At 46.6% G+C, this 24,176-nt stretch overlaps 1 protein-coding gene across 5 annotated transcripts in view; it reads left to right on the forward strand.

Moving 5' to 3' along the window:
* PPP1R12A (protein phosphatase 1 regulatory subunit 12A) overlaps positions 1-24,176 on the forward strand; it is a 342,147-nt gene that overhangs the window by 159,750 nt on the left and 158,221 nt on the right. For all 5 annotated transcript variants that reach the window (XM_063927386.1, XM_063927383.1, XM_063927385.1 and 2 more), the window contains exons 8-9: positions 2,515-2,672; positions 24,049-24,164. In XM_063927386.1, the coding sequence (XP_063783456.1) occupies positions 2,515-2,672; positions 24,049-24,164 (274 nt within the window). The remainder of the gene's footprint in view (positions 1-2,514; positions 2,673-24,048; positions 24,165-24,176) is intronic.

The following is a 24,176-nucleotide window of genomic DNA, read 5'->3' on the forward strand; positions in this document are numbered from 1 at the left end:
CGCAAGGACTTTCCAGTGGGACCTGTTGGACAAATGGTCCGGGTCCCATCTCCAGATGCAACAGCGGATAACCCTGTCGGCAAGGACCAGGGTGTCGCTGCTGTGGTGGCTGCAGAGGGCTCATCTACTAGAGGGCCGCAGATTCGGAATACAGGACTGGGTCCTGGTGACCACGGATGCCAGCCTTCGGGGCTGGGGGGCAGTCACACAGGGAAGAAATTTCCAAGGACTGTGGTCAGATCAGGAGATTTCGCTTCACATAAATTTTCTGGAGCTAAGGGCCATCTACAATGCCCTAAGCCATGCAAGGCCCCTGCTTCAGAACCAGTCGGTACTGATCCAATCAGACAACATCACGGCGGTCGCCCATGTAAACAGACAGGGCGGCACAAGAAGCAGGAGGGCAATGGCAGAAGCCACAAGGATTCTCCGATGGGCGGAAAATCATGTGATAGCACTGACAGCAGTGTTCATTCCGGGAGTGGACAACTGGGAAGCAGACTTCCTCAGCAGGCACGACCTCCACCCGGGAGAATGGGGACTTCATCCAGAAGTCTTCCAAATGATTGTACACCGGTGGGAAAGACCACAGGTGGACATGATGGCGTCCCGCCTCAACAAAAAGCTAAAAAGATATTGCGCCAGGTCAACGGACCCTCAGGCGATCGCTGTGGACGCTCTAGTAACACCGTGGGTGTACCAGTCGGTTTATGTGTTTCCTCCTCTGCCTCTCATTCCGAAGGTACTGAGAATAATATGAAGGCGAGGAGTGAAAACTATACTCGTGGTTCCGGATTGGCCAAGAAGAGCTTGGTACCCGGAACTTCAAGAGATGCTTTCAGAGGACCCTTGGCCTCTGCCGCTCAGACAGGACCTGCTGCAGCAGGGGCCCTGTCTGTTCCAAGACTTACCGCGGCTGCGTTTGACGGCATGGCGGTTGAACACCGGATCCTGAAGGAAAAGGGTATTCCGGAGGAAGTCATTCCTACCCTGATCAAAGCCAGGAAGGATGTCACCGCGAACCATTATCACCGCATTTGGCGAAAATATGTTGCGTGGTGTGAGGCCAGGAAGGCCCCAACGGAGGAATTTCAACTGGGTCGATTCCTGCATTTCCTGCAAACAGGGGTGACGTTGGGCCTCAAATTGGGGTCCATTAAGGTCCAGATTTCTGCCCGGTCGATTTTCTTCCAGAAAGAACTGGCTTCCCTGCCTGAAGTTCAGACTTTTGTCAAGGGAGTTCTGCATATTCAGCCTCCTTTTGTGCCCCCAGTGGCACCTTGGGATCTCAATGTGGTTTTGGAGTTCCTGAAATCACATTGGTTTGAACCACTTAAGACTGTGGATTTGAAATATCTCACGTGGAAAGTGGTCATGCTGTTGGCCCTGGCTTCAGCCAGGCGTGGGTCAGAATTGGCGGCTTTGTCCTATAAAAGCCCTTATCTGATTTTCCATATGGATAGGGCAGAATTGAGGACTCGTCCTCAATTTCTCCCGAAGGTGGTATCAGCTTTTCACTTGAACCAACCTATTGTGGTGCCTGCGGCTACTGGGAACTTGGAGGATTCCAAGTTACTGGACGTAGTCAGGGCCCTGAAAATTTATGTTTCCAGGACGGCTGGAGTCAGGAAAATTGATTCGCTGTTTATCCTGTATGCACCCAACAAACTGGGTGCTCCTGCTTCTAAGCAGACTATTGCGCGCTGGATTTGTAGCACTATTCAGCTGGCGCATTCTGCGGTAGGACTACCGCAGCCTAAATCTGTAAAAGCCCATTCCACAAGGAAGGTGGGCTCTTCTTGGGCGGCTGCCCGAAGGGTCTCGGCTTTACAACTTTGCCGAGCTGCTACTTGGTCAGGGGCAAACACGTTTGCAAAATTCTACAAATTTTATACCCTGGCTGAGGAGGACCTGGAGTTCTCTCATTCGGTGTTGCAGAGTCGTCCGCACTCTCCCGCCCGTTTGGGAGCTTTGGTATAATCCCCATGGTCCTTACGGAGTTCCCAGCATCCACTAGGACGTCAGAGAAAATAAGAATTTACTCACCGGTAATTCTATTTCTCGTAGTCCGTAGTGGATGCTGGGCGCCCATCCCAAGTGCGGATTGGCTGCAATACTTGTAAATAGTTATTGTTATACAAATCGGGTTATTATTGCGAGCCATCTGTTCAGAGGCTCCTTTTGTTATCATACTGTTAACCGGGGTTTCATATCACGAGTTATACGGTGTGATTGGTGTGGCTGGTATGAGTCTTACCCGGGATTCAAAATCCTTCCTTATCGTGTCAGCTCTTCCGGGCACAGTGTCCTAACTGAGGCTTGGAGGAGGGTCATAGGGGGAGGAGCCAGTGCACACCAGATAGTCCTAATTCTTTCTTTAGATGTGCCCAGTCTCCTGCGGAGCCGTCCATTCCCCATGGTCCTTACGGAGTTCCCAGCATCCACTACGGACTACGAGAAATAGAATTACCGGTGAGTAAATTCTTCTTTTTTTTTTTTTTTTTTTTGTTAAAGCAAAGAGACCTTAATTATCGAGCATGAAAAGCCTATCTCAACTATAGAGTCTCTTGAGCAAGAGAAGGCAGATGAAGAAGATGATGGGAAAAAAGATGAATCTAGCTGTTCCAGTGAGGAAGAGGAGGAAGAAGACTCAGAGTCTGAAGCAGAAACTGGTCAGTTATGAACAAAGACATTTCTTATTGCACTCTTTGGATAAAGTTATTACTATAAATTGGGCTTTCTTGGCAGTTTAATTTAGGTAACTAGAATAGCAAACTTTCAGATAAAATGTCTGTTTGACAGCCTGATACCCAGTAGATATCATGGGCATTCTCTGAGATGTCAGTGTATCGCCACACAATACCTGCTTTTCTTCCCTGGGGAGGAGATATTTTCTTGATCTTTCCTTGTAATAGAATAGAGAAAATGTCTGTCAGTCGGCCACAGCACTGTATACACTGCTTCATTCTTCCACCTTGTAACTTTAAAAGATCGCGTTGGACGGGCGTGATGTACGGGTGTGGTATAAAAGATAGTGTCTAGTTAGGCAATCAGTAGATAGACACCATATGTTAGACAGACATTAGGTTGACAGGGTCAAAAGGGTCGACATAAAGGTAGACACCATGTTTTTTGCATTTTTGTGGTTTGTGTGGATAGTTTTATCATCTGGGACCTCCAATTGTAGAAAGGCATACCCTCATGGGGCTCGCTTTGCACGCTTCGGGCTCGCTGTGCTCGCCACAAGGTTTGTAACCAACTCTATGCCGATATGGACAGAGAAAGTATGAAATATTCCAAAAACATTTAAAATTTAAAAAAAACCATTTGTCTATCTTTTGTATGTCGACCTTTTGACCCTGTCGGCCTTTTGACCGTCTAACATATGGTGTCTATCTATTGACTGTCTAACTCAGAGGTTCTCAAACTCTGTCCTCGGGAGCCCACACAGGGCATGTTTTGCAGGTAACCCAGCAGGTGCACAGGTGTATTAATTACTCACTGACACATTTTAAAAGGTCCACAGTTGGAGCTAATTATTTCACTTGCGATTCTGTGAGGAGACCTGCAAAACATGCACTGTGTGGGCCCCTGAGGACCGAGTTTGAGAACCTCTGGTCTAACTAGACACTGTCTATCTATCAACCGGACACCGTGATGGACCATTTGGCAAGTTTGCCTGATCAGTCTTTTCGGATCGGTTTTACGCATACACAGCACTATTATCTGAGTGATCAGTCTATTATCATACAGATCACCCAGATAACGTTTATTTTGTATGCCTAGCATTAGAAACCAAAAGTCACACATGTTCACTGTCATTTACTGATGGGAATAAAATACCCTTGTTAATTTGTATTTGACTGTATTTGTTTTTCTGCTGTGGGGTACACTGGGCTCCACAGGGAAGGATCTTGATACAAGGCACCAACAGGCTCAAAGCTTTGACTGTTCCCAGAATGCCTAGCGCCGCCTCCTCTAAAACCACGCCTCCGTGCACAGGATCTCAGTTTTGTAGTTGGTGCCATGCAGTAAGCAGGCACTTAACAGGGGGGGCTACTCCAGCAGCCCTGAGAGAAGCTTTTAAAGAACTTTGAAGACTTCAAGGGCTGCAGCAGAGACACTGTTAGATGTCAGTCAGACATCTCCTGCTGCAGCTTCATCACCTCCCCCAGCAGCGCTGTACACTCCTGTGCCCTGGTTGCCGGGTACCTACAGCGGAGGCTCCGGTTTTCTTCCTTGTTAGTCACACACACGACTGCTGCTTTCTCGGATTGCGTGGCCGAACTCAGGGAGGACGTAAGGGGTCCCCTCAATGGTACCCGCTGTAAATCGCGATCCTGAGTGGCCGGTGGGAGGTGGGCCGCGCGCGTTGGCGTGGACACTGTGGTATTACAGGGACCCCACTAGACCACCAGGGCATGGGCACAGGTCGGTTTTCTCTTATAAAACCGTTTTACTAAGCCCCCAGTACACGGTGGTGAAGTCCAGCAGAGGGATAAGGCTTTGACCTGTAGCCCCTCCCCCAGCCCCAGGGCGCCATTTAGAGTAAATGTTCCCGCCCTGGAGCTGCATATCTCTCACTACCTGTCAGCGTTTGGGTGCCATTGTAGCAAGCAGAGCTGATCCTGGGAATGTTTGGGCAAATCCTCCTCTGTAAAGCCGCCTGCTTGTCAGCGCTGTGCATTTTACAGGACACAAGTTATCTACATGTCTGCTGACAGTGTTAGTTAAGAAAAAGTGCATTTAGTCAGGGTTATTTAGTACAAGTACCCTGTGATATACATCCAGTCTTTACTGTGCATTGTTATATCTACTCAGTGTATAGCTATACATAGTATTACTCTGTATTGCTAGTCCAGTGCAGTTTTATTGCATGTCATAATTTCTGCATTGTACCAGCCGTGACTCTGTGTAGCTGCTGTGTGACCTCCATTTGCTGTCTCTCACTCAGATTGCTATCCCTATATTCTATAACCTGAGGGGGCTAAGTGTGTCAGGTTTATCATAATATAGGCAGTTCACAGGATATACTCAGTGTGTATTTTTCTCTGTGATTTTTGTCACCATATACCTCTTGAATTCCCTGTTTGTGCTGATACACTGCACAGGGGGTTCTTGTCCGGTATTGTGCTGCTAATGTACTGTTGCCTTGCATTGAGCTTTTGATTGTCAGCTACAAAGGGCAACGGAGCTGGGGGTGATCCCACATTGCGTGGTGTTGACGCTACAGACACATTTGAGGATAACATAGCAGCTGAGGGTTCAGGTTCTGGGGGTTCCTTGCCCCCCAGTGGAACTGTAGCAACGGGGGTACAAAATGACCCACCTTGGGCTACCTTCTCCACGCTATTGAATACGCTGGTAACTAGACTAACGCCCCCTATGGGACCTCCTGTGTCGGTACAACCACTTATGGCCCCAGAATGCGGTGGTGCGATTACAGGATACCTTAACATTTACAGATTGGGAATTGCTAATTGAGGAGTCTAGTATAGGAGGGGATATTGATGTTGATCTCCTAGCAACTACGGTATTAGGCTATATAAGCTGTTGTGTTGAGAGTGTAACCATGAAACTGAGTTTTATGGTCTATGCCAGTGAGAAACCCTGGCTGAACGCTGAGGTACGCTCTTTAGTCAGGGCTAGAGACAAGGCCTTTAGAATGAAGGATAGAGTGATGTTTACAGCAGCTAGGGCTGATCTGAGGAAAGGAATCAGAAAGGCTAAAATTGATTTCTCCAGAAGAATGGAGGTCAAGGTTAGTCAAAGTAACAATACTAGGAGTATGTGGCAGAGTCTGCAGGAAATCACGGATTATAAACCAAAAAAGATAGAGCAAAGGGTAGAGTATAGTTAGCTAGTAGAAGAGTTAAATACTTTTTACTCCAGATTTGACAAGAAAAATAATATCAGTGTTGAAGCTGTGGAGACTAGACTAGGCGAGGTCCCCATAATACTTGACGAACAAGAAGTCTTGAGATGTTAGCGTGGTGTCACTATAGGTAAAGCTGCTGGTCCTGATATGATTCAGGGTAAAATCCTTAGGGACTGTAGTGATCAGTTAGTGGGTATCCTTACGTTGCTTTTTAAAGTATCTTTACATTATTGTATAGTTCCCAAATGTTTCAAAGCAATGACCATTATTCCTTTGGCGAAAAAGAGTGTGCCTAAATGTTTAGATGATTGTCGTCCTATTGCATTGACTTCCTTGGTTATGAAGTGCTTAGAATGCTGATGTTAAGACAAATTAAATCTCACTTTTCAGCAAATTTTAATCCTTTGCAATTTGCATATCGAGAGAATCGCTCTACTGATGATGTAGTTCTGACTGTATTACACCAGGCACAGAACCACTTAGAGAAGAAGGGAACGTGTGTAAGAATTTTATTTTTGGATTTTAGTTCTGCTTTTAATACTATAATACCAGTATCTCTGGTCTCTAAGCTTTTTCTCTAGGCTTAAATGTGTTTACGTGCAGTTGGATTTTTAATTTTTTGACTAATCGCCCCCGAGTAGTTAAGCTAGGTAGTTTTGTTTCTAGCGAGGTGCAGTTAAAAACTGGTGTGCCTCAGGGGTGTGTGCTGAGCCCATTATTATATTCCATATTTACATATGATTGTTTTTCAGCTGTTGAATCTGTTAAGGTACAAAAATTTGCCGATGATACAGTGGTAGTTGGTTTGATTAGCGAAAATGATGAGGATGCTTATAGACAGGTTTTTAGATTGTTAAAATGGAGTAAGGAAAATTGTTTGCTTTTAAATACATCTAAAACCGAAGGAGTTGGTAGTTGATTTTAGGTAGTTGAAGACCGCAACTCCCTGTTTTTGTGGATGGCATGCAAATTGAGGAGGTAGATTCTATCAAGTTTTTGGAAACATCTGTCTTTCCAGAGGCCTAATCTGGTCTTTAAACTGTACCTTCTTAGTTAAGAAAGCGCAGTAGCGCCTTTTTTTTTTTTTTTTTTTTTTCTTAAGACTTAAAGCTGCTTGTTTGAGTACAGATATGCTGATTAAGTTTTATCGCAGTATAGTAGAGTGTTCTGACTTACGGGGTAACAGTATGGTATGGAAACTGTACTGTGGCTGAGAAGATTTCCTTGGAACGTGTGGTCAGAACTGCAGGCAGGGTCATTGGTGTGTCCCTTCCATGTATACATGATATTTATGAAAAGAGTGTTAAAAAGAGCTAGAAACATATTGGCAGATTCTAGTCATCCAAATTACCATCACAAAAACGCTTTAGAAGTGTACATACGCATACAAAACTTATGCTTAATAGTTTTTCTCTAACGTCCTAGAGGATGCTGGGGACTACGTAAGGACCATGGGGAATAGACGGGCTCCGCAGGAGATAGGGCACTTTAAGAAAGCTTTGGATTCTGGGTGTGCACTGGCTCCTCTATGTCCCTCCACCAGTTTTACACTGTGCCCAGAGGAAGATGGGCGCACTGCAGGGAGCTCTCCTGAGTTCTTTGCATTAGAAAGCATTTTTGTTTGGATTTTTCTATTTTTACAGGGAGCACTGCTGGCAACAGGTTCCCTGCATCGAGGGACTGGGGAGAGAGGAGCAGACCTACTTAAATGATAGGATCTGCTTCCTCGGCTACTGGACACCATTAGCTCCAGAGGGGGTGAACACAGGTTCGTCCTGGGCATCCACCCCCGGAGCCACGCCGCCGTTCTCCTCACAGAGCCAGAAGAACAGAAGCAAGAAGACGTCTCAGGCGGCAGAAGCCTTCAGCGGCTTCACTGAGGTAACGCACAGCACCGCAGCTGTTCGTCATTGCTCCACACACCTCACACACTCCGGTCACTGTATGGGTGCAGGGCGCAGGGGGGGTGCCCTGGGCAGCAATAATAACACCTCAAAACATGGCAAAAAGATATATACATGTACAGCTGGGCACTGTACATGTATATAAAAGAGCCCCCGCCATTTTTACACAAATTTGAGCGGGACCGAAGCCCGCCGCCGAGGGGGCGGGGCTTCTACCTCAGCACTCACCAGCGCCATTTTTCTCTCTACAGAACGTTGAGAGGAAGCTCCCCGGACTCTCCCCTGCTTACACACGGTGAAGGGGTGTTTAAAAGAGGGGGGGGGGGGCACATAATTGGCGGATAAGATATTATACAGCGCTGCTGGGGGAAAACATTTTGTGTTGGTCTCCAGGGTCATTGCGCTGGGGTGTGTGCTGGCATACTCTCTCTGTCTCTCCAAAGGGCCTTAAAGGGGATACTGTCTTCAGAAAGGAGTTTCCCTGTGTGTATGAAGTGTGTTGGTACGTGTGTGTCGACATGTTTGACGAGGAAGGTTCGCTTAATGTGGAGGGGGAGTGTTTGAATGTCAGGTCGCCGTCTGCAACGCCGATACCGGACTGGGTGGATATGCTGAATGTCTTAAATGCAAATGTGAATCTCCTGCGTAAAAGGTTAGACAAGGCTGAGGCTAGGGATCAGTCAGGTAGCCAGACCGTGCCTGTCCCTGTGGCGCCAGGACCTTCAGGGTCTCGAAAGCGCCCCATATCCCAGGTCGCTGACACAGATACCGACACAGATACTGACTCTAGTGTCGACTATGAGGATGCAAAATTACAGCCGAAGGTGGCAAAGGGTATTCGATACATGATTATTGCCTTAAAAGAGGTTTTGCACATCACTGAGGAACCCCCTGTCCCTCACACGAGGGTTCACATGTATAAAGGGAAAAAGCCGGAGGTCACGTTTCCGTCCTCATTTGAGCTAAGCGAATTGTGCGAAAAGGCTTGGGAGTCTCCGGATAGGAGACTACATGTTCCCAAAAGGATTCTTATGGCGTATCCTTTTCCACAGAAGGATAGGATATGATGGGAATCTTCGCCTAAAGTAGATAAGTCACTGACACGCTTATCCAAGAAGGTGGCACTGCCTTCTCCGGATACTGCTTCCTTCAAGGATCCTGCTGATCGCAAGCAGGAAATTACCATGAAGCACATTTACACACATTCAGGAACTATCGTTAGACCAGCCATGGCGTCTGCCTGGGTTTGTAGTGCTGTCGTGGCATGGGCAGACTCCTTATCTACGGAGATTGACACCTTAGATAGGGATACCATTCTAATGACCATTGAGCATATCAGAGATGCTGCCTTGTATATAAGGGGATGCTCAGAGAGTCATTTGTTTACTAAGCTCCAGAATAAACGCTATGTCTATTTCTGCTAGGCGACTCTTGTGGACCCGACAGTGGACGGGAGACGCCGACTCAAAGCGGCATATGGAGTCATTGCCTTACAAGGGGGAGGAGTTGTTTGGAGAAGGCCTCTCGGACCTTGTCTCTACTGCTACGGGCGTTAAATCGAATTTTTTACCTTATGTTCCCCCGCAGCATGCTAAGAAGGTACCGCATTATCAAATGCAGTCCTTTCGTTCCAATAAAAGCAAGGAGGTACGAGGATCGTCCTTTGTTGCCAGAGGTAAAGGCAAGGGAAAAAAGCTGCACTCGGCTAGTTCCCAAGAGCAGAAGTCCTCCCCTACTTCCGCAAAGTCCACCGCATGACGCTGTCAAAGTTCCTCATCTCCAGCAAGGAGAGGGTTATTATTCATCCCTGTTTGTGGTACCGAAACCGGACGGTTCGGTCAGACCCATTTTAAATCTGAAATCCCTGAACCTGTACTTGAAGAGGTTCAAGTTCAAAATGGAGTCGCTCAGAGCGGTCATCGCCAGCCTGGAGGGAGGGAATTGGATGGTGTCCCTGGACATAAAGGATGCGTACCTTCATGTTCCGATTTTCCCTCCTCACCAGGCGTTCCTGAGATTTGCAGTACAGGACTGTCACTACCAATTTCAGACGTTGCCGTTAGGTCTTTCCACGGCCCCGAGAATTTTCACCAAGGTAATGGCGGAAATTATTTATTTATTTATTAACAGTTTCTTATATAGCGCAGCAAATTCCGTTGCGCTTTACAATTTGAAATAACAATAACAAACTGGGTGATAACAGTCATAGAGGTAGGAAGGCCCTGCTCGCAAGCTTACAATCTATAGGGAAATAGACATATGTACACAAGGAAAGGTGCTATCTATTGCATAGAATGAGAAGACATGTGAGGATATGTGTGGACTGTACAGAGTGGATGTAATTTGATAGGAAGGTTTATGAAAGTTATGTGGGTGGTTCAGGAATTTGATACGCTTGCCTAAAGAGGTGAGTTTTGAGGGAACGCTTGAAGGTTTGGAGACTAGAGGAGAGTCTTATTGTGCGTGGTAGGGCATTCCACAGAGTGGGTACAGCCCGATGAAAGTCCTGCAGTCGTGAGTGGGAGCGAGTAATGAGTGTGGATGAGAGACGCAGGTCTTGTGAAGAGCGAAGAGGTCGGGTTGGGAGATATTTTGTGATAAGCGAAGTGATGTACGTTGGTGTAGTTTGGTTAATGGCCTTGTGTGTGAGTAAAAGTATTTTATATTGAATGCGGTAGAGTACAGGTAACCAATGGAGGGACTGACAGAGTGGATCTGCAGACGATGAACGTCTTGCGAGGAAGATAAGCCTCGCCGCTGCATTCAGAATGGATTGTAGTGGTGAGAGTCTCGTTTTAGGAGACCAGTTAGGAGACTATTGCAATAATCAATGCGGGAGATAATGAGAGCGAGGATTAGAGTTTTAGCAGTGTCTTGTGTAAGGTATGGTCGTATTTTGGATATGTTTTTTAGATGCATGTAACATGATCTTGAGACCGATTGAATGTGGGGAACAAAGGACAGATCAGAGTCAAGGATGACACCTAGGCAGCGAGCTTGTGGGGTAGGGTAGATAGTCGAGTTTTCAACAGTGATAGAGATATCAGGTTGGTACCTACTATTGGCCGGTGGAAATATAATTAACTCTGTCTTTGAAATATTAAGTTTGAGGTGGCGAGATGTCATCCAGGATGAGATGGCAGAAAGGCATTCAGTGACACGGTCCAGTACAGATAGGGACAAGTCAGGGGAGGATAGGTAGATTTGAGTATCATCTGCGTACACATGATACTGAAAACCAAAAGAGCTGATTAGTTTACCAAGAGATGAGGTATAGATAGAGAAAAGCAGAGGACCCAAGACTGAGCCTTGCGGTACTCCAACTGAAAGAGGTAGCGAAGAGGAGGTAGATTCAGAGAAGCGAACACTGAAGGAGCGATTAGATAGGTACGATAGGAACCAAGAAAGGGCTGTGTCTTTAAGACCTAGGGATTGTAGTGTCTGTATGAGAAGAGAGTGGTCTACAGTGTCAAATGCAGCAGATAGATCTAGAAGAATAAGTAGTGAGTAGTGGCCTTTAGACTTTGTAGTGACCAAATCATTAACCACTTTAGTCAGTGCTGTCTCTGTGGAATGTTGGGAACGGAAGCCTGACTGAAGTGGGTCCAACAAAGTGTATGAGTTAAGAAAGTGTGTGAGTCGAGTGTAGGCAAGTCTCTCAAGTAGCTTAGAGAGACAAGGGAGCTGAGAGATAGGGCGGTAGTTTGAGAGAGCATTAGGGTCAGAATTTTGTTTTTTTTAAATGGGAGTAATCACTGCATGCTTCAAGAGTGAAGGAAAAATACCAGTAGAGAGAGAGAGATTACAGATGTTAGTTAAGCTAGGGATGAGCACCAGAGACAGAGCTTTACTTATTTGTGAGGGTAAAGGATCAAGAGGAGAGGTAGTAGAGAAGCAGGATGAGAAGAGTGATGATACTTCATCTTCATTTGTGGGATCAAATGAAGAAAGAGTGCCAGAGGGTTCAAGGTAAAGAACGGAGCAGGTCACTGGCTGCCGAAGAGCATACCATTTCATCTCGGATCTTATCAATCTTCTCCTTGAAGTAGGAAGCAAGATCCTGTGCCTTGATAGTGGCTGGTGGGGTAGGTGCGGGAGGATTCAGAAGTGATTTAAATGTATTAAAGAGTCGTTTGGGGTTAGAGGCTTGAGCAGAGATAAGAGTTTGGAAATATGTTTGTTTGGCAGTATCCAGGGCATATTTATAAGAATGGTAGACTGTCTTATATGTGAGGAAGTCACTTGAAATATGAGATTTACGCCACTGACGTTCAAGTTTTCGTGTGAGTTTTTGTAGTTGTCTTGTTAATTTGGAGTGCCATGGTTGACATCTAGGCCTACGTGGAGTGTGATGGGTAGCTGGAGCCACTTCATCAAGGGCTAGTTCTAGAGTCTCATTAAGGTGTGATACAGCCATCTCAGGAGAGGTGAATGCAGAAATAGGTGAAAGCAGTTGTTGGAGTGAAGTGGAAAGTTCTTGAAGATTGATTGTGTTAATATTTCTGCGAGTTTGAGGTAGATTATAGAACTTCCGCAACACAGGGTTTGAATTAACAGAGGAGAGCATGCAGGTGATAAGGTTGTGATCTGAGAGGAGGAAAAAAGTGTTAGTGAGTTCAGAGATGGAGCATAGTCTGGTGAATACTAGATCAAGGCAGTGGCCCGCCTGATGAGTAGAGGAGTCAGTCCATTGGGAGAGGCCAAGAGAGGAGGTTAGAGAGAGTAGTTTGGAGGCATGCGCAGCAGATTTTGGACAATCAATAGCAATATTGAAATCACCCATGATAATGGTGGAGATGTCTGAGGATAGGAAGTGAGGGAGCCAGGCAGAAAAATCTTCCAAAAGTTGTTTTGGATGCCCAGGTGGGCGGTAGATAGCTGCAACACGCAGAGAGAAAGGAGAGTAAACCCTAATGGAATGTACTTCAAATGATGTAAATGTGAGTGATGGAACCTGTGGTAGAACAGTATATGCAAAAGATTGGGAAAGTAAAAGTCCAACTCCTCCTCCTTTATGATTATCGGGTCTGGAGGTGTGTGTAGTGTAAAGTGGAGACCACCATGTGCCAGTGCTGCAGGGGAGGCTGTGTCAGATTGTGTGAGCCAGGTTTCTGTTATAGCCAGCAGATTGATGTTGTTAGATATGAAGAGGTCATGGATGGATGTTAATTTGTTACAAACAGAGCGTGCATTCCATAAGGCACATTTTAGTGATCTGGAGGGTGATGGAAGACATGTGATGTTTATGAGGTTAGCTGTATTTCTATGTTGCTGTGAATCAGGTGAATGCGAGTGATGCAAGTGGCTGGGTCCTGGATTTGGCGAAATGTCACCAGCTATCAGAAGCAGAAGAGAGAGATAAATGTGGGTGTCAGAGGTTTGTGAAAGTTTTTTATGGTGAGAGGTTGTAGATGTTATTGTCAATGAGTATAGGGAAGTTAAAAGCTCATGAGTGCTAATAAGAGGGGAGTGTAGAATTGAAGGGGCAACATGTACAGAGGGGTGAGTTGCTGGGAGACTGAATGATGCAATGGCCTTTATGAATACTCCATGAAGAGCAATGCAGAAAATCAATTTGTGGAACATAGTTAGTTTGAGATGAAACCAGTGTTTTCTAGGCTGAGAGTGTAAGGTTTAACTTGTTCAAGTTAAAAGTGCAGGTGCCTATTTACTGGTGTTGTTCTGCTGTATGTTAACTGTGCATTATAGAGCAAAGTGACAAACAGGTATGTACAATCACATGTAAATCACAAATGTATATAGTTGTCTACCAAATTGGTTGCATTTTGTTCTTAGAGGTCATGAGGATTTTAGTTGGTAAAATATTTACATACGCTGAAATACACAGATGATTGGGAATGTAAGGAAGGGACGATGTTTTCTGTTTTGTCGGTGGGTTGTTTCCGTCTATTTTCGTCCTGGTAAGTCCTGGGTAAGTCTATATTGTAATATTTTCATAACCCTTTTAAACAGCCCTTCTAATAAAGCCCTGTTCAGCTGGCTGTTGTTCAGCCAAGCATCTTTCCTTATGAATGGTAAGTATCCATGTGTCTCTAGTAATTGCAATCAAGGCCTAACATCCCACCCCTGTTTACAGAGCATGCCATAAAACTCAACTAAAACAAACACTAAGATAGCAGTTACCAACTATATAAAGCTGCAAGACAGTTTCATCCTAGAATACAATATAGCTTATGATATACAAATTGACAGTGTAGATTACCTAGTTATAATAACACTATCACTGATGCATATATATTCTCAGCAGATCCAAAATGCAAAGGAGTGTAGATTACCTAGTTATAATAACACTATCACTGATGCATATATATTCTCAGCAGATCCAAAATGCAAAGGAGTGTACTTTACTTAGTTATAATAACACTATCACTGATGCATATATATTCTCAGCAGATCCACAATGCAAAGGAGTGTAGATTACGTAGTTATAATAACACTATCACTGATGCATATATATTCTCAGCAGATCCAAAATGCAAAGGAAATGATGGTGCTCCTGCGCAGGCAGGGCGTCACAATTATCCCGTACTTGGACGATCTCCTCATAAAGGCGAGATCTCGGGAGAAGTTGCTGGACAGCGTGTCTCTGTCCGTGAAGACGTTGCAGAGGCACGGCTGGATTCTCAATTTACCGAAATCCCAGCTAGTCCCTGCAACGCGTCTGCCCTTTTTGGGCCTGATTCTAGACACAGACCAAAAAAAGAGTTTTTCTTCCAGTGGAGAAGGCTCAGGAGCTCGTAGCTCTGGTCAGGAACCTATTGAAGCCAAAAAAGGTTTCAGTGCATCATTGCACGAGGGTTCTAGGGAAGATGGTGGCTTCATACGAGGCCATCCCCTTCGGCAGGTTCCATGTAAGGACCTTTCAATGGGACCTATTGGACAAATGGTCCAGGTCCCATCTACACATGCAAAAACGGATCACCCTGTCTCCCAGGGCCAGGGTGTCTCTCCTGTGGTGGCTGCGCAGTGCTCACCTCCTGGAGGGTCGCAGGTTCGGCATTCAGGACTGGGACCTGGTGACCACGGACGCGAGCCTCCAAGGTTGGGGAGCTGTCGCACTAGGAAACATTTCCAGGGTCTCTGGTCAAGCCTAGAGACTGGTCTCCACATCAATGTCCTGGAGTTGAGGGCCATATACATCGCCCTACGCCAAGCAGAGGAATGGCTTCGGAACAAACCGGTTCTGATTCAGTCAGACAATGTCACGGCAGTGGCTCATGTAAACCGCCAAGGCGGCACAAGGAGCAGAGTGGCCATGGCAGAGGCGACCAGGATTCTACGCTGGGCGGAAGGCCATGTAAGCGCACTATCAGCAGTGTTCATCCCGGGGGTGGACAACTGGGAGGCGGACTTTCTCAGCAGGCACGACCTGCATCCGGGAGAGTGGGGACATCATCAAGAAGTCTTCACACAGATCACGGATCGGTGGGGACTGCCTCAGATAGACATGATGGCGTCCCGCCTCAACAAAAAGCTAAAGAGGTATTGCGCCAGGTCAAGAGACCCACAGGCGGTTGCGGTAGACGCTCTGGTGACACCTTGGGTGTTCAGATCGGTCTATGTGTTTCCTCCTCTACCTCTCATACCCAAGGTGTTGAGGATAATAAGAATAAGAAGGGTCAGAACAATCCTCATTGTTCCAGATTGGCCAAGGAGGACTTGGTATCCGGATCTGCAAGAGCTGCTCACAGAAGATCGGTGGCCTCTTCCTCTAAGGCAGGACCTGCTGCAGCAGGGGCCCTGTCTGTTCCAAGACTTACTGCGGCTGCGTTTGACGGCATGTCGGTTGAACGCCGGATCCTAGCGGAAAAAGGGATTCCGGAGGAGGTCATTCCTACCCTGATCAAGGCTAGGAAGGACGTGACGTCGAAACATTATTACCGTATATGGCGTAAATATGTTTCTTGGTGTAAGGCCAGAACTGCTCCTACGGAGGAGTTCCAGTTGGGCCGTCTGCTTCACTTCCTTCAAACGGGAGTGAATTTGGGCCTAAAATTAGGGTCCATAAAGGTTCAAATTTCGGCCTTATCCATTTTCTTTCAAAGAGAATTGGCTTCTCTTCCTGAAGTACAGACTTTTGTGAAGGGCGTGCTGCATATTCAGCCTCCCTCCTCAAGTCACCTTGGTTTGAACCACTGAAAACAGAGTTGAAATACCTCACTTGGAAAGTGGTCATGTTGTTGGCCTTAGCTTCTGCAAGGCGGGTTTTGGAATTGGCGGCTTTATCATATAAAAGCCCATACCTGATTTTTCACGTGGATAGGGCAGAGTTGAGGACTCGTCCTCAATTTCTGCCCAAGGTGGTCTCATCTTTTCATATGAACCAACCTATTGTCGTGCCTACACGTCGAGCTACACGGGACTTGGAGGATTCCGAGTCCCTGGATGTGGTCAGGGCTTTGAAGATTTATGTGACCAGAACGGCTAGGATCAGGAAGACCGAAGCTCTGTTTGTTCTGTATGCGGCCAACAAGGTTGGCGCTCCTGCTTCAAAGCAGACTATTGCTCGCTGGATCTGTAACACGATTCAGCAGGCGCATTCTTCGGCAGGATTGCCATTGCCTAAATCGGTTAAGGCCCATTCCACTAGGAAGGTGGGCTCTTCTTGGGTGGCTGCCCAAGGGGTCTCGGCACTACAACTGTGCCGAGCTGCTACTTGGTCGGTGTCAAACACCTTTGCAAAGTTCTATAAGTTTGATACCCTGACTGAGGAGTCCCCAGCATCCTCTAGGACGTTAGAGAAAATAAGATTTTACTTACCGGTAAATCTTTTTCTCGTAGTCCGTAGAGGATGCTGGGCGCCCGTCCCAAGTGCGGACTTCTGCAAGACTTGTATATAATTATTGCTTACATAAGGGTTATGTTATAGTTGATCGGGTTTGAACCGAGGCTATGTTATTGTTCATACTGTTAACTGGGTAGTTTATCACAAGTTATACGGTGTGATTGGTGTGGCTGGTATGAATCTTGCCCTTAGATTTACAAAAATCCTTTACTCGTACTGTTCATCTCCTCTGGGCACAGTTTCTTTAACGGAGGTCTGGAGGAGGGGCATAGAGGGAGGAGCCAGTGCACACCCAGAATACAAAGCTTTCTTAAAGTGCCCTATCTCCGGCGGAGCCCGTCTATTCCCCATGGTCCTTACGGAGTCCCCAGCGTCCTCTACGGACTACGAGAATGAGCCTGATAGCCTCTAACAAGTCAGGAACATCCACCTGCGAAACAACTTCCCCATCAGAAGCATCAGAATCTGTGGTGTCATTAGACGAGGTGTCTGGGATATGGGTGGACTGTTAGGAAGTAATTGCCCGCTTAGAGGACCCCTTTGGTCTTAGGCGGGCGAAGGTTAGACTTTTGAGCAGTCAGTGATTGGTTCAATTGCTTTAACTGATTGGACAGTTGATCTTCCCATGGCGGATTAACAGCGGAAACCATAATAAGAATAAGAATACTTTATTGTCATTAACAAGACAAGACAAATGAAAAGTCAATGACATTTTTCAATAAACATCCTACACAATAAAACAAACAATAAAACAAGTTTTACTTATAAATTATCTAATTTCGTTAAGCCGTTTAGTGCACGTATAGCATTTGGAAAAAATAAGATTTTACTTACCGGTAAATCTATTTCTTCAGGTTGATGATGATCCGGAGCCTGACACTGCCCCTAAGAAACTGGACAGGTTTAAACGTCAGAAGGTGATTAAACAAGTTTTACCTCACTCTGACCATTTAGTTGACATACGTCAGGAGTCCTGGGAAAATCCAGGTAAGAAGTTAACACCTCACAAGAAGATGCTGGCTCGCTACCCCCTCGCTTCGGAGCTTAGTAAATATTGGGAAACTCCCCCGCCAGTAGATTCGCAAGTGGCACGGCTGGTAGTATCCTCAGCTCTGCCTGTAACTACTGTCACGTCCTTGAGAGAGCCGACGGACAAACTTGTGGAAGGTTGTTTGAAGGCAATCTACACCCTAAACGGTGCGGTGCATAGGCCCACTATTGCAGCAACATGGGCTGCAAAAGCTTTGGAAGCATGGGCTCAGGAGCTGGAGGTGGAGTTGTCTTCCAATGCTTCTGATCATGCTAGACAATGCCTGTCGAATATTGTTACAGCGTTTCATTACATTAAAGAGGCGGCTTCTGATGCCGGTATTCTGGCGGCCAAGGCCTCTACTACGTCCATTTTGGCTCGCCGAATTCTTTGGTTACGGTCCTGGTCTGTAGACATGGACTCTAAGAAAACCCTGGAGGTACTCCCTTTCAAAGGAGACATTCTTTTCGGAGAAAACCTTGACAAGATAGTGGCTGACTTAGCGTCTGCTAAAACAGCATGTCTTCCTAGTACTGCTCCTTCGGTGCCGAAAGCTAAGAGTACTTCCTTTCACTCCTTTCATCCTTCAGGGAAAGCAAAAGGTCAGGCGTACCCAAAACAGGTTCGCACTTCCAAACCCAATAAGCCCAAACCCAAACGGGCCTGGGCTGCCCGTCAGCTTGCTTCCAAAACTGACAAGCCTGCTGCATGATGGGACAGGCCTCCCTCTGGGGATCCCAGGGTGGGGGGCCGACTTCTAGGGTTTAACCAGGAATGGTTGAAGACCACTTCTGATGCCTGGGTACGCAAAGTCGTCACTCGAGGTTACGCCGTATCCTTCAAGAATCGTCCCCCTCATCGATTTTGCCTGACAGACGTCCCTTCAGATCAGGTGAAGGCAAAGTGGTACATACGGGAAGTCACTCGAGGTTACGCCATAGCCATCAAATACCGACCCCCTCATCGATTTTGCTAGACAGACGTTCCTTTGGACCAGACAAAGGCAAAAACTCTACACTCGGTGGTACAGACCCTCCTGGATACAGGAGTCGTCGTACAGGTGCCTCTTGCTCAGAGGGGTCGGGGGTACTATTCTCTGCTGTTTCTAGTCCCGAAACCGAATGGGTCCTCCCGGCCCATTCTAAACCTCAAGGCATTGAACAGGTTTGTGAAGGTTTCCAAGTTCTGTATGGAAACCCTTCGCTCTATAGTTCTGGCCTTGGAACCTGGGGACTACATGGTCTCCCTGGACATACAGGGTGCTTACCTGCATATTCCTATAGCAGTGTCACATCAACAATACTTGAGGTTCGCTATTGGCAACCTACATTACCAGTTTCGGGCGTCACCTTTTGGTTTAACAACGGCTCCGCGAGTCTTCACCAAAGTTATGGCGGTGATGACGGTGGTACTCTGCCGTCAAGGGGTCAGGATACTGCCGTATCTGGACGACTTGTTAATCCTGGCAAATTCCCCAGATCTTCTCCTGCATCATCTGGATATGACGGTCCGGTTTCTACAAGCCCACGGGTGGCTCATCAACTGGAAGAAATCCTCCCTAGTCCCTGCTCAGAGCATGGTGCACCTGGGAGCGTTGTTGGACACTCACAACCAGAGGTTGTTCTTGTCTCAGGAGAAAGTCCTTAAGATTTAGGACAGGATTCGTTGCTTCCTATCTCGTCCGCAAGTGTCGATGCATTCGGCAATGCAGGTGCTGGGCCTCATGGTATCCGCATTCGACATGGTGGAGTATGCTCAATTCCATTCTCGCCCCCTCCAGAGGCTGATTCTAGCCATGTGGGACGGCCTGCCTCACCGGATCAGATCTCAAATGATCTTCTTGACTCCGGAGGTCTGTCTGTCGCTACACTGGTGGCTCCGGGACCAACAGTTGTGCAGGGGTCATCCCTTCTGGATATCCAACTGGGTCCTGTTGACGACAGATGCCAGTCTAAGAGGTTGGGGCGCGGTGCTGGAGCAACACTCCCTTCAGGGTTGGTGGACCAAGGGGGAATCTCTCCTCTCGATCAACATTCTGGAATTGCGGGTGGTCTTAACTTGGCCCAGCTTTTAATTCAGAACCGTCCTGTTCAAGTACAGTCGGACAACGCCACCACAGTGGCTTACATAAATAATCAAGGCGGCACTCGAAGCCGTTTGGCAATGAAGGAAGTCTCACGGATTCTACGTTGGGCGGAACGCCATCTACCGGCCATATTGGCAATATTCATTCCGGGAGTCCTGAATTGGCAAGCGGACTTTCTCAGTCGTCAGGACGTGCATGCCGGCGAGTGGGGCCTCCATCCAGAAGTGTTTCAACTCCTAGTGGAAAAGTGGGGTCTTCCAGACGTGGATCTGATGGCGTCTCGACACAATCACAAGTTTCCGGTCTTCAGAGCAAGGACAAGGGATCCTCAAGCAGCATTCGTGGATGCGCTGGCGGTGCCGTGGAGGTTTCGGCTGCCGTATGTGTTCCCTCCGGTGTCACTCCTGCCCAGGGTAATTCGGAAGTTCAAGCAAGAAAAAGGAAATCTGCTTTTCATAGCTCCAGCGTGGCCCAGACGGCACTGGTTCTCAGACCTGCAGGGCCTATCGTCAGAGCGTCCAGTTCTACTTCTACAACGCCCAGACCTCCTCGTTCAGGGCCCCTGTGTCTACCAGGACCTAGCTCGACTGTCTTTGACGGCGTGGCTCTTGAAGCTTCCGTCTTGAGGGCTAAGGGTTTTTCTGAAGAGGTCCTTAAAACTATGTTGCGGGCCCGGAAACCGGCTTCTGCTCGGATTTACCATAGGGTCTGGCATTCCTACTTTGTTTGGTGCGCATCTAACAATTTTGACGCTTCCAAGTTTAGTACAGCCAAGCTTTTGGCTTTTCTGCAGCAAGGTCTAGAGTTGGGCCTGTGTCTGGCCTCCCTAAAGGTTCATATTTCTGCCTTGTTGGTGTGGTTTCAGAGAAAAATTGCGACTTTGCCTGATGATCATACTTTCACTCAGGGTGTGTTGCGTATCCAACCTCCCTATGTCCCGCCTGTGGCTCCTTGGGACTTGTCGGTGGTTTTGGAGGCGTTGCAGGAGCCTCCGTTTGAACCCCTTGGTTCAGCTGACCTTAAGTGGCTTTCCCTTAAGGTGGTGTTTTTGCTGGCTGTTGCCTCTGCTAGAAGAGTGTCGGATTTGGGTGCCTTGTCTTGTAGTTCCCCATATCTGATTTTTCACCGTGATCGGGCGGTTCTTAGGACTCGTCCCGGATATTTACCCAAGGTGGTTTCTTCGTTTCACCTTAATCGGGAGATTGTGGTTCCGGCCTTTGTCTCTCCTGATTTGTCTCCCAAAGAGCGGTCTTTGGATGTGGTACGGGCTCTCCGTATCTATGTGAAGAGAACTGCTTCTATCCGAAAATCTGATTCTCTCTTGGTTTTGTTTGGATTTCACAAATGTGGCTAGCCTGCTCACAAGCAGACCCTGGCTAGATGGATTAGAATGGTGATTGCACATGCTTATGTGAAGGCTGGTCTCTCTGCTCCTGTTCACATTATGGCCCATTCTACTCGGTCTGTTGGACCTTCTTGGGCGGCCCAACGTGGTGCGACCCTTGAACAATTGTGCAAGGCGGCTACGTGGTCTTCCGGGAACACGTTCATAAGGTTCTATGCCTTCGATACTGCCACCTCCCAGGATGCTTCCTTTGGACGCCGGGTTCTTGTGCCCGCTACAGTGCGTCCCCTCCCATAAGGAACTGCTTTAGGACATCCCCATTGTCCAATCCTTGTGGAGCCCAGTGTACCCCGCAGCAGAAAACGAGATTTATGGTAAGAACTTACCTTTGTTAAAACTCTTTCTGCGAGGTACACTGGGCTCCACAAGGCGCCCACCCTGATGCACTTAGCTTCTTTGGGTTGGTATGACACTTCTTTTGTCATGAGAGTGCGGTGTATGTGTCTACTAACTGTTGTCGTCTCTTTTCCTGCTACTGCATTGGGCTGTTTAACTAAAAACTGAGCTCCTGTGCTGGGAGGCGGGGTGATATAGGAGGCGGCGCTGTGCATTCTGGGAACAGTCAAAGCTTTGAGCCTGTTGGTGCCTTGGATCAAGATCCTACTCTACACCCCCATTGTCCAATCCTTGTGGAGCCCAGTGTACCTCGCAGATAGTTTTAACAAAGGTAAGTTCTTACCATAAAACTCGTTTTTTACTCTTCAGGTGTCTGCCTAGGTGACTATACAAGAATTTTCTCTTGTGTTCAATCACATTCAAGGAGCTTGAACTGTAACAGATTTTGTTCAAGTTTGGTTTGGTCCAGAAGTACTTTCCCTTCTTTACCAGTAGTCATTGGAAGTAGGGTGTCAGCTGTGATTACAATTCCCTTCACCTTTTGTTTTAAGTGCCAGCCCTTCCCATTTTAGTACTAGAGGACAATTGATTAACAGTAGGGAGTGTTGCTCTTTCTTTAGCCTCCTGACCACCCAAAAGTTTGTACACTCGTATGGTTGCAATGTTTGATTCAGGGAAGATTGTTAAAGGACCAGGTTTGCAAGGACCGTAATGTTTGTTTTAAACATATAGTCATTTTAACTTGCGTTAGTTGTGATGTGTATATCTTAAAATAATCTGCTTTGTGGGATGTTGATTGTGAGTGTGCCATGTATTGTTCCTCATTTATTTGATAGGATTTTTTTAGTAGCCCAGAGGAAAAATACTTTGATATTCTACTGTGGTAACATTTAAAATGTACCAGTGTGTGTTTAAGTTTTTACTAACCAATGAAGGTTTCCATCCTCACTGTGTACTACAGTGGCCCTAATTGCTGTCCGTCTGACACAATCTTATTGTGAATTACCAGACGTCACCCTTTCCACACTGCTGTTATAAACATATACAGCCCTCTTGTATAACTTTTTTTTTGTTTGCTTTGTATTTAGGTGTAGTTTTAATTATAGGGCTATACCGTGCTCTCTTTGATCGGGATCCGGTCAAGATGCCGCCGGACGGAATCCCGGCGGTCGAAATACCGACGCCGGAATCCCGACCGCCACAATCCCGACATATTCTCCCTCCGTGGGTGTCCACGACACCCATAGAGGGAGAATATAATAGTGTGCCGAGCGTAGCGAGGCACCGTGCCCGCAGCGTGGCGAGCGAAGCGAGCCCGCAAGGGGCTGCGTTCCGCTCGCCACCCCTGTCGGGATTGTGTGGTCGGGATTCCGGCGTCGGTATTTCGACCGCCGGGATTCCGACCAGCGGCATTTAGTACTGATCCCCTTTGATCAGTTGCTTTATCCATTGGTCAGTCTAACATGACATTTATTATTAATAGTACAACAGTCAGTGTACCACTGTAGCACACTTTAGTTATTAAGAACTGTAGAGGAATCTGGTGTGCAAGGAATGTTAATGCTGCATTACTATTTAACCTTTTATGACCCAATGTCTATTTAAATGGACATTATTTAAAAATGTATTGCGTAGACTGTGTTGTGATGACGGTTGCCATACAAATCCCAATGTCTATTTAATTGTCAAATACTGTGAATATTTTCCGGCAGATGCCAGAGCAGGCATTTCCAACCTCCGTCCTCAAGGCACACTAAGGGGGGTATTCAATGGTTTGAAAAGTCAGTTGGATGTCTGTTTTTTCCTATATAATAGGAAAAAACAGACACCCAACCGACTTTTCAAACAGTTGAATATCCCCCTAACAGTCCGGGTTTTAGTGATATCCATGCCTGAGCACAGGTGATTTATTTAGTACCTCAGTTATTTTAATCCAGCCATCTGTGCTGCAGCCTGGATATCACTAAAACCAGCACTTTTATGCTTGGGTACACACAAGACGATATGTACCGAACGTCATATCCGCGGCAACGGGAGCTGCTGTCGGCAAGTGCATACATATACAAGTGCGACAGTTGTGGTGGGGGAGAGGTACAACTGAAGATGCCGCAGGCGACACAAGGAGAGGGCACATCATGAATGTCTAGAGTGCATTCACACTAGACAATTTAAATGATGTGGTGTTCCGATCCTTCAGAATCGGGCAAAACGTTCACAATATTGTCTAGTGTGTACCTGTTTTTAATGTTCCTTGATGACAGAGGTTGAGAATGCCTGTGCTAGAGTATTAAAATATTGAATTAGAACAAATCACAATATTTTGGTGTACGCGCTACAATGCTTTATGTACTAAGAATGAAAATTACCACACTAAAGTTTTTAGGGATACTTAGGGCCTCATTTGTCTACTTTTACCAGTGTCATCACTGGGATACACCGAAAACTATAAATGATTCAAATTAAATGTTGGTTTATTGAATGCTGCCCTCTTCTGGTGGTTCTGCACCAAATCTATTAAGATTGAACTCCTTCAGTGTTTACCAATTTATATTTATGTGCTCCTGACACTTCTGTTCTTTGTGACTTCTTACATTCAACTATAGATAAAACCAAACCGTCTGCAAATAGTACAAACAGCCGATCCCAGCTGACCACCATAACTGCTCCTGCTTCAACAGTACCATCTGGGCAAGTCACCCCTACATCGCCAGTGAAAAAGGTAAATCTGATA

This window comes from Pseudophryne corroboree, chromosome 6 (assembly GCF_028390025.1).
Source record: "Pseudophryne corroboree isolate aPseCor3 chromosome 6, aPseCor3.hap2, whole genome shotgun sequence".
Taxonomy (NCBI): Eukaryota; Metazoa; Chordata; class Amphibia; order Anura; family Myobatrachidae; genus Pseudophryne; species Pseudophryne corroboree.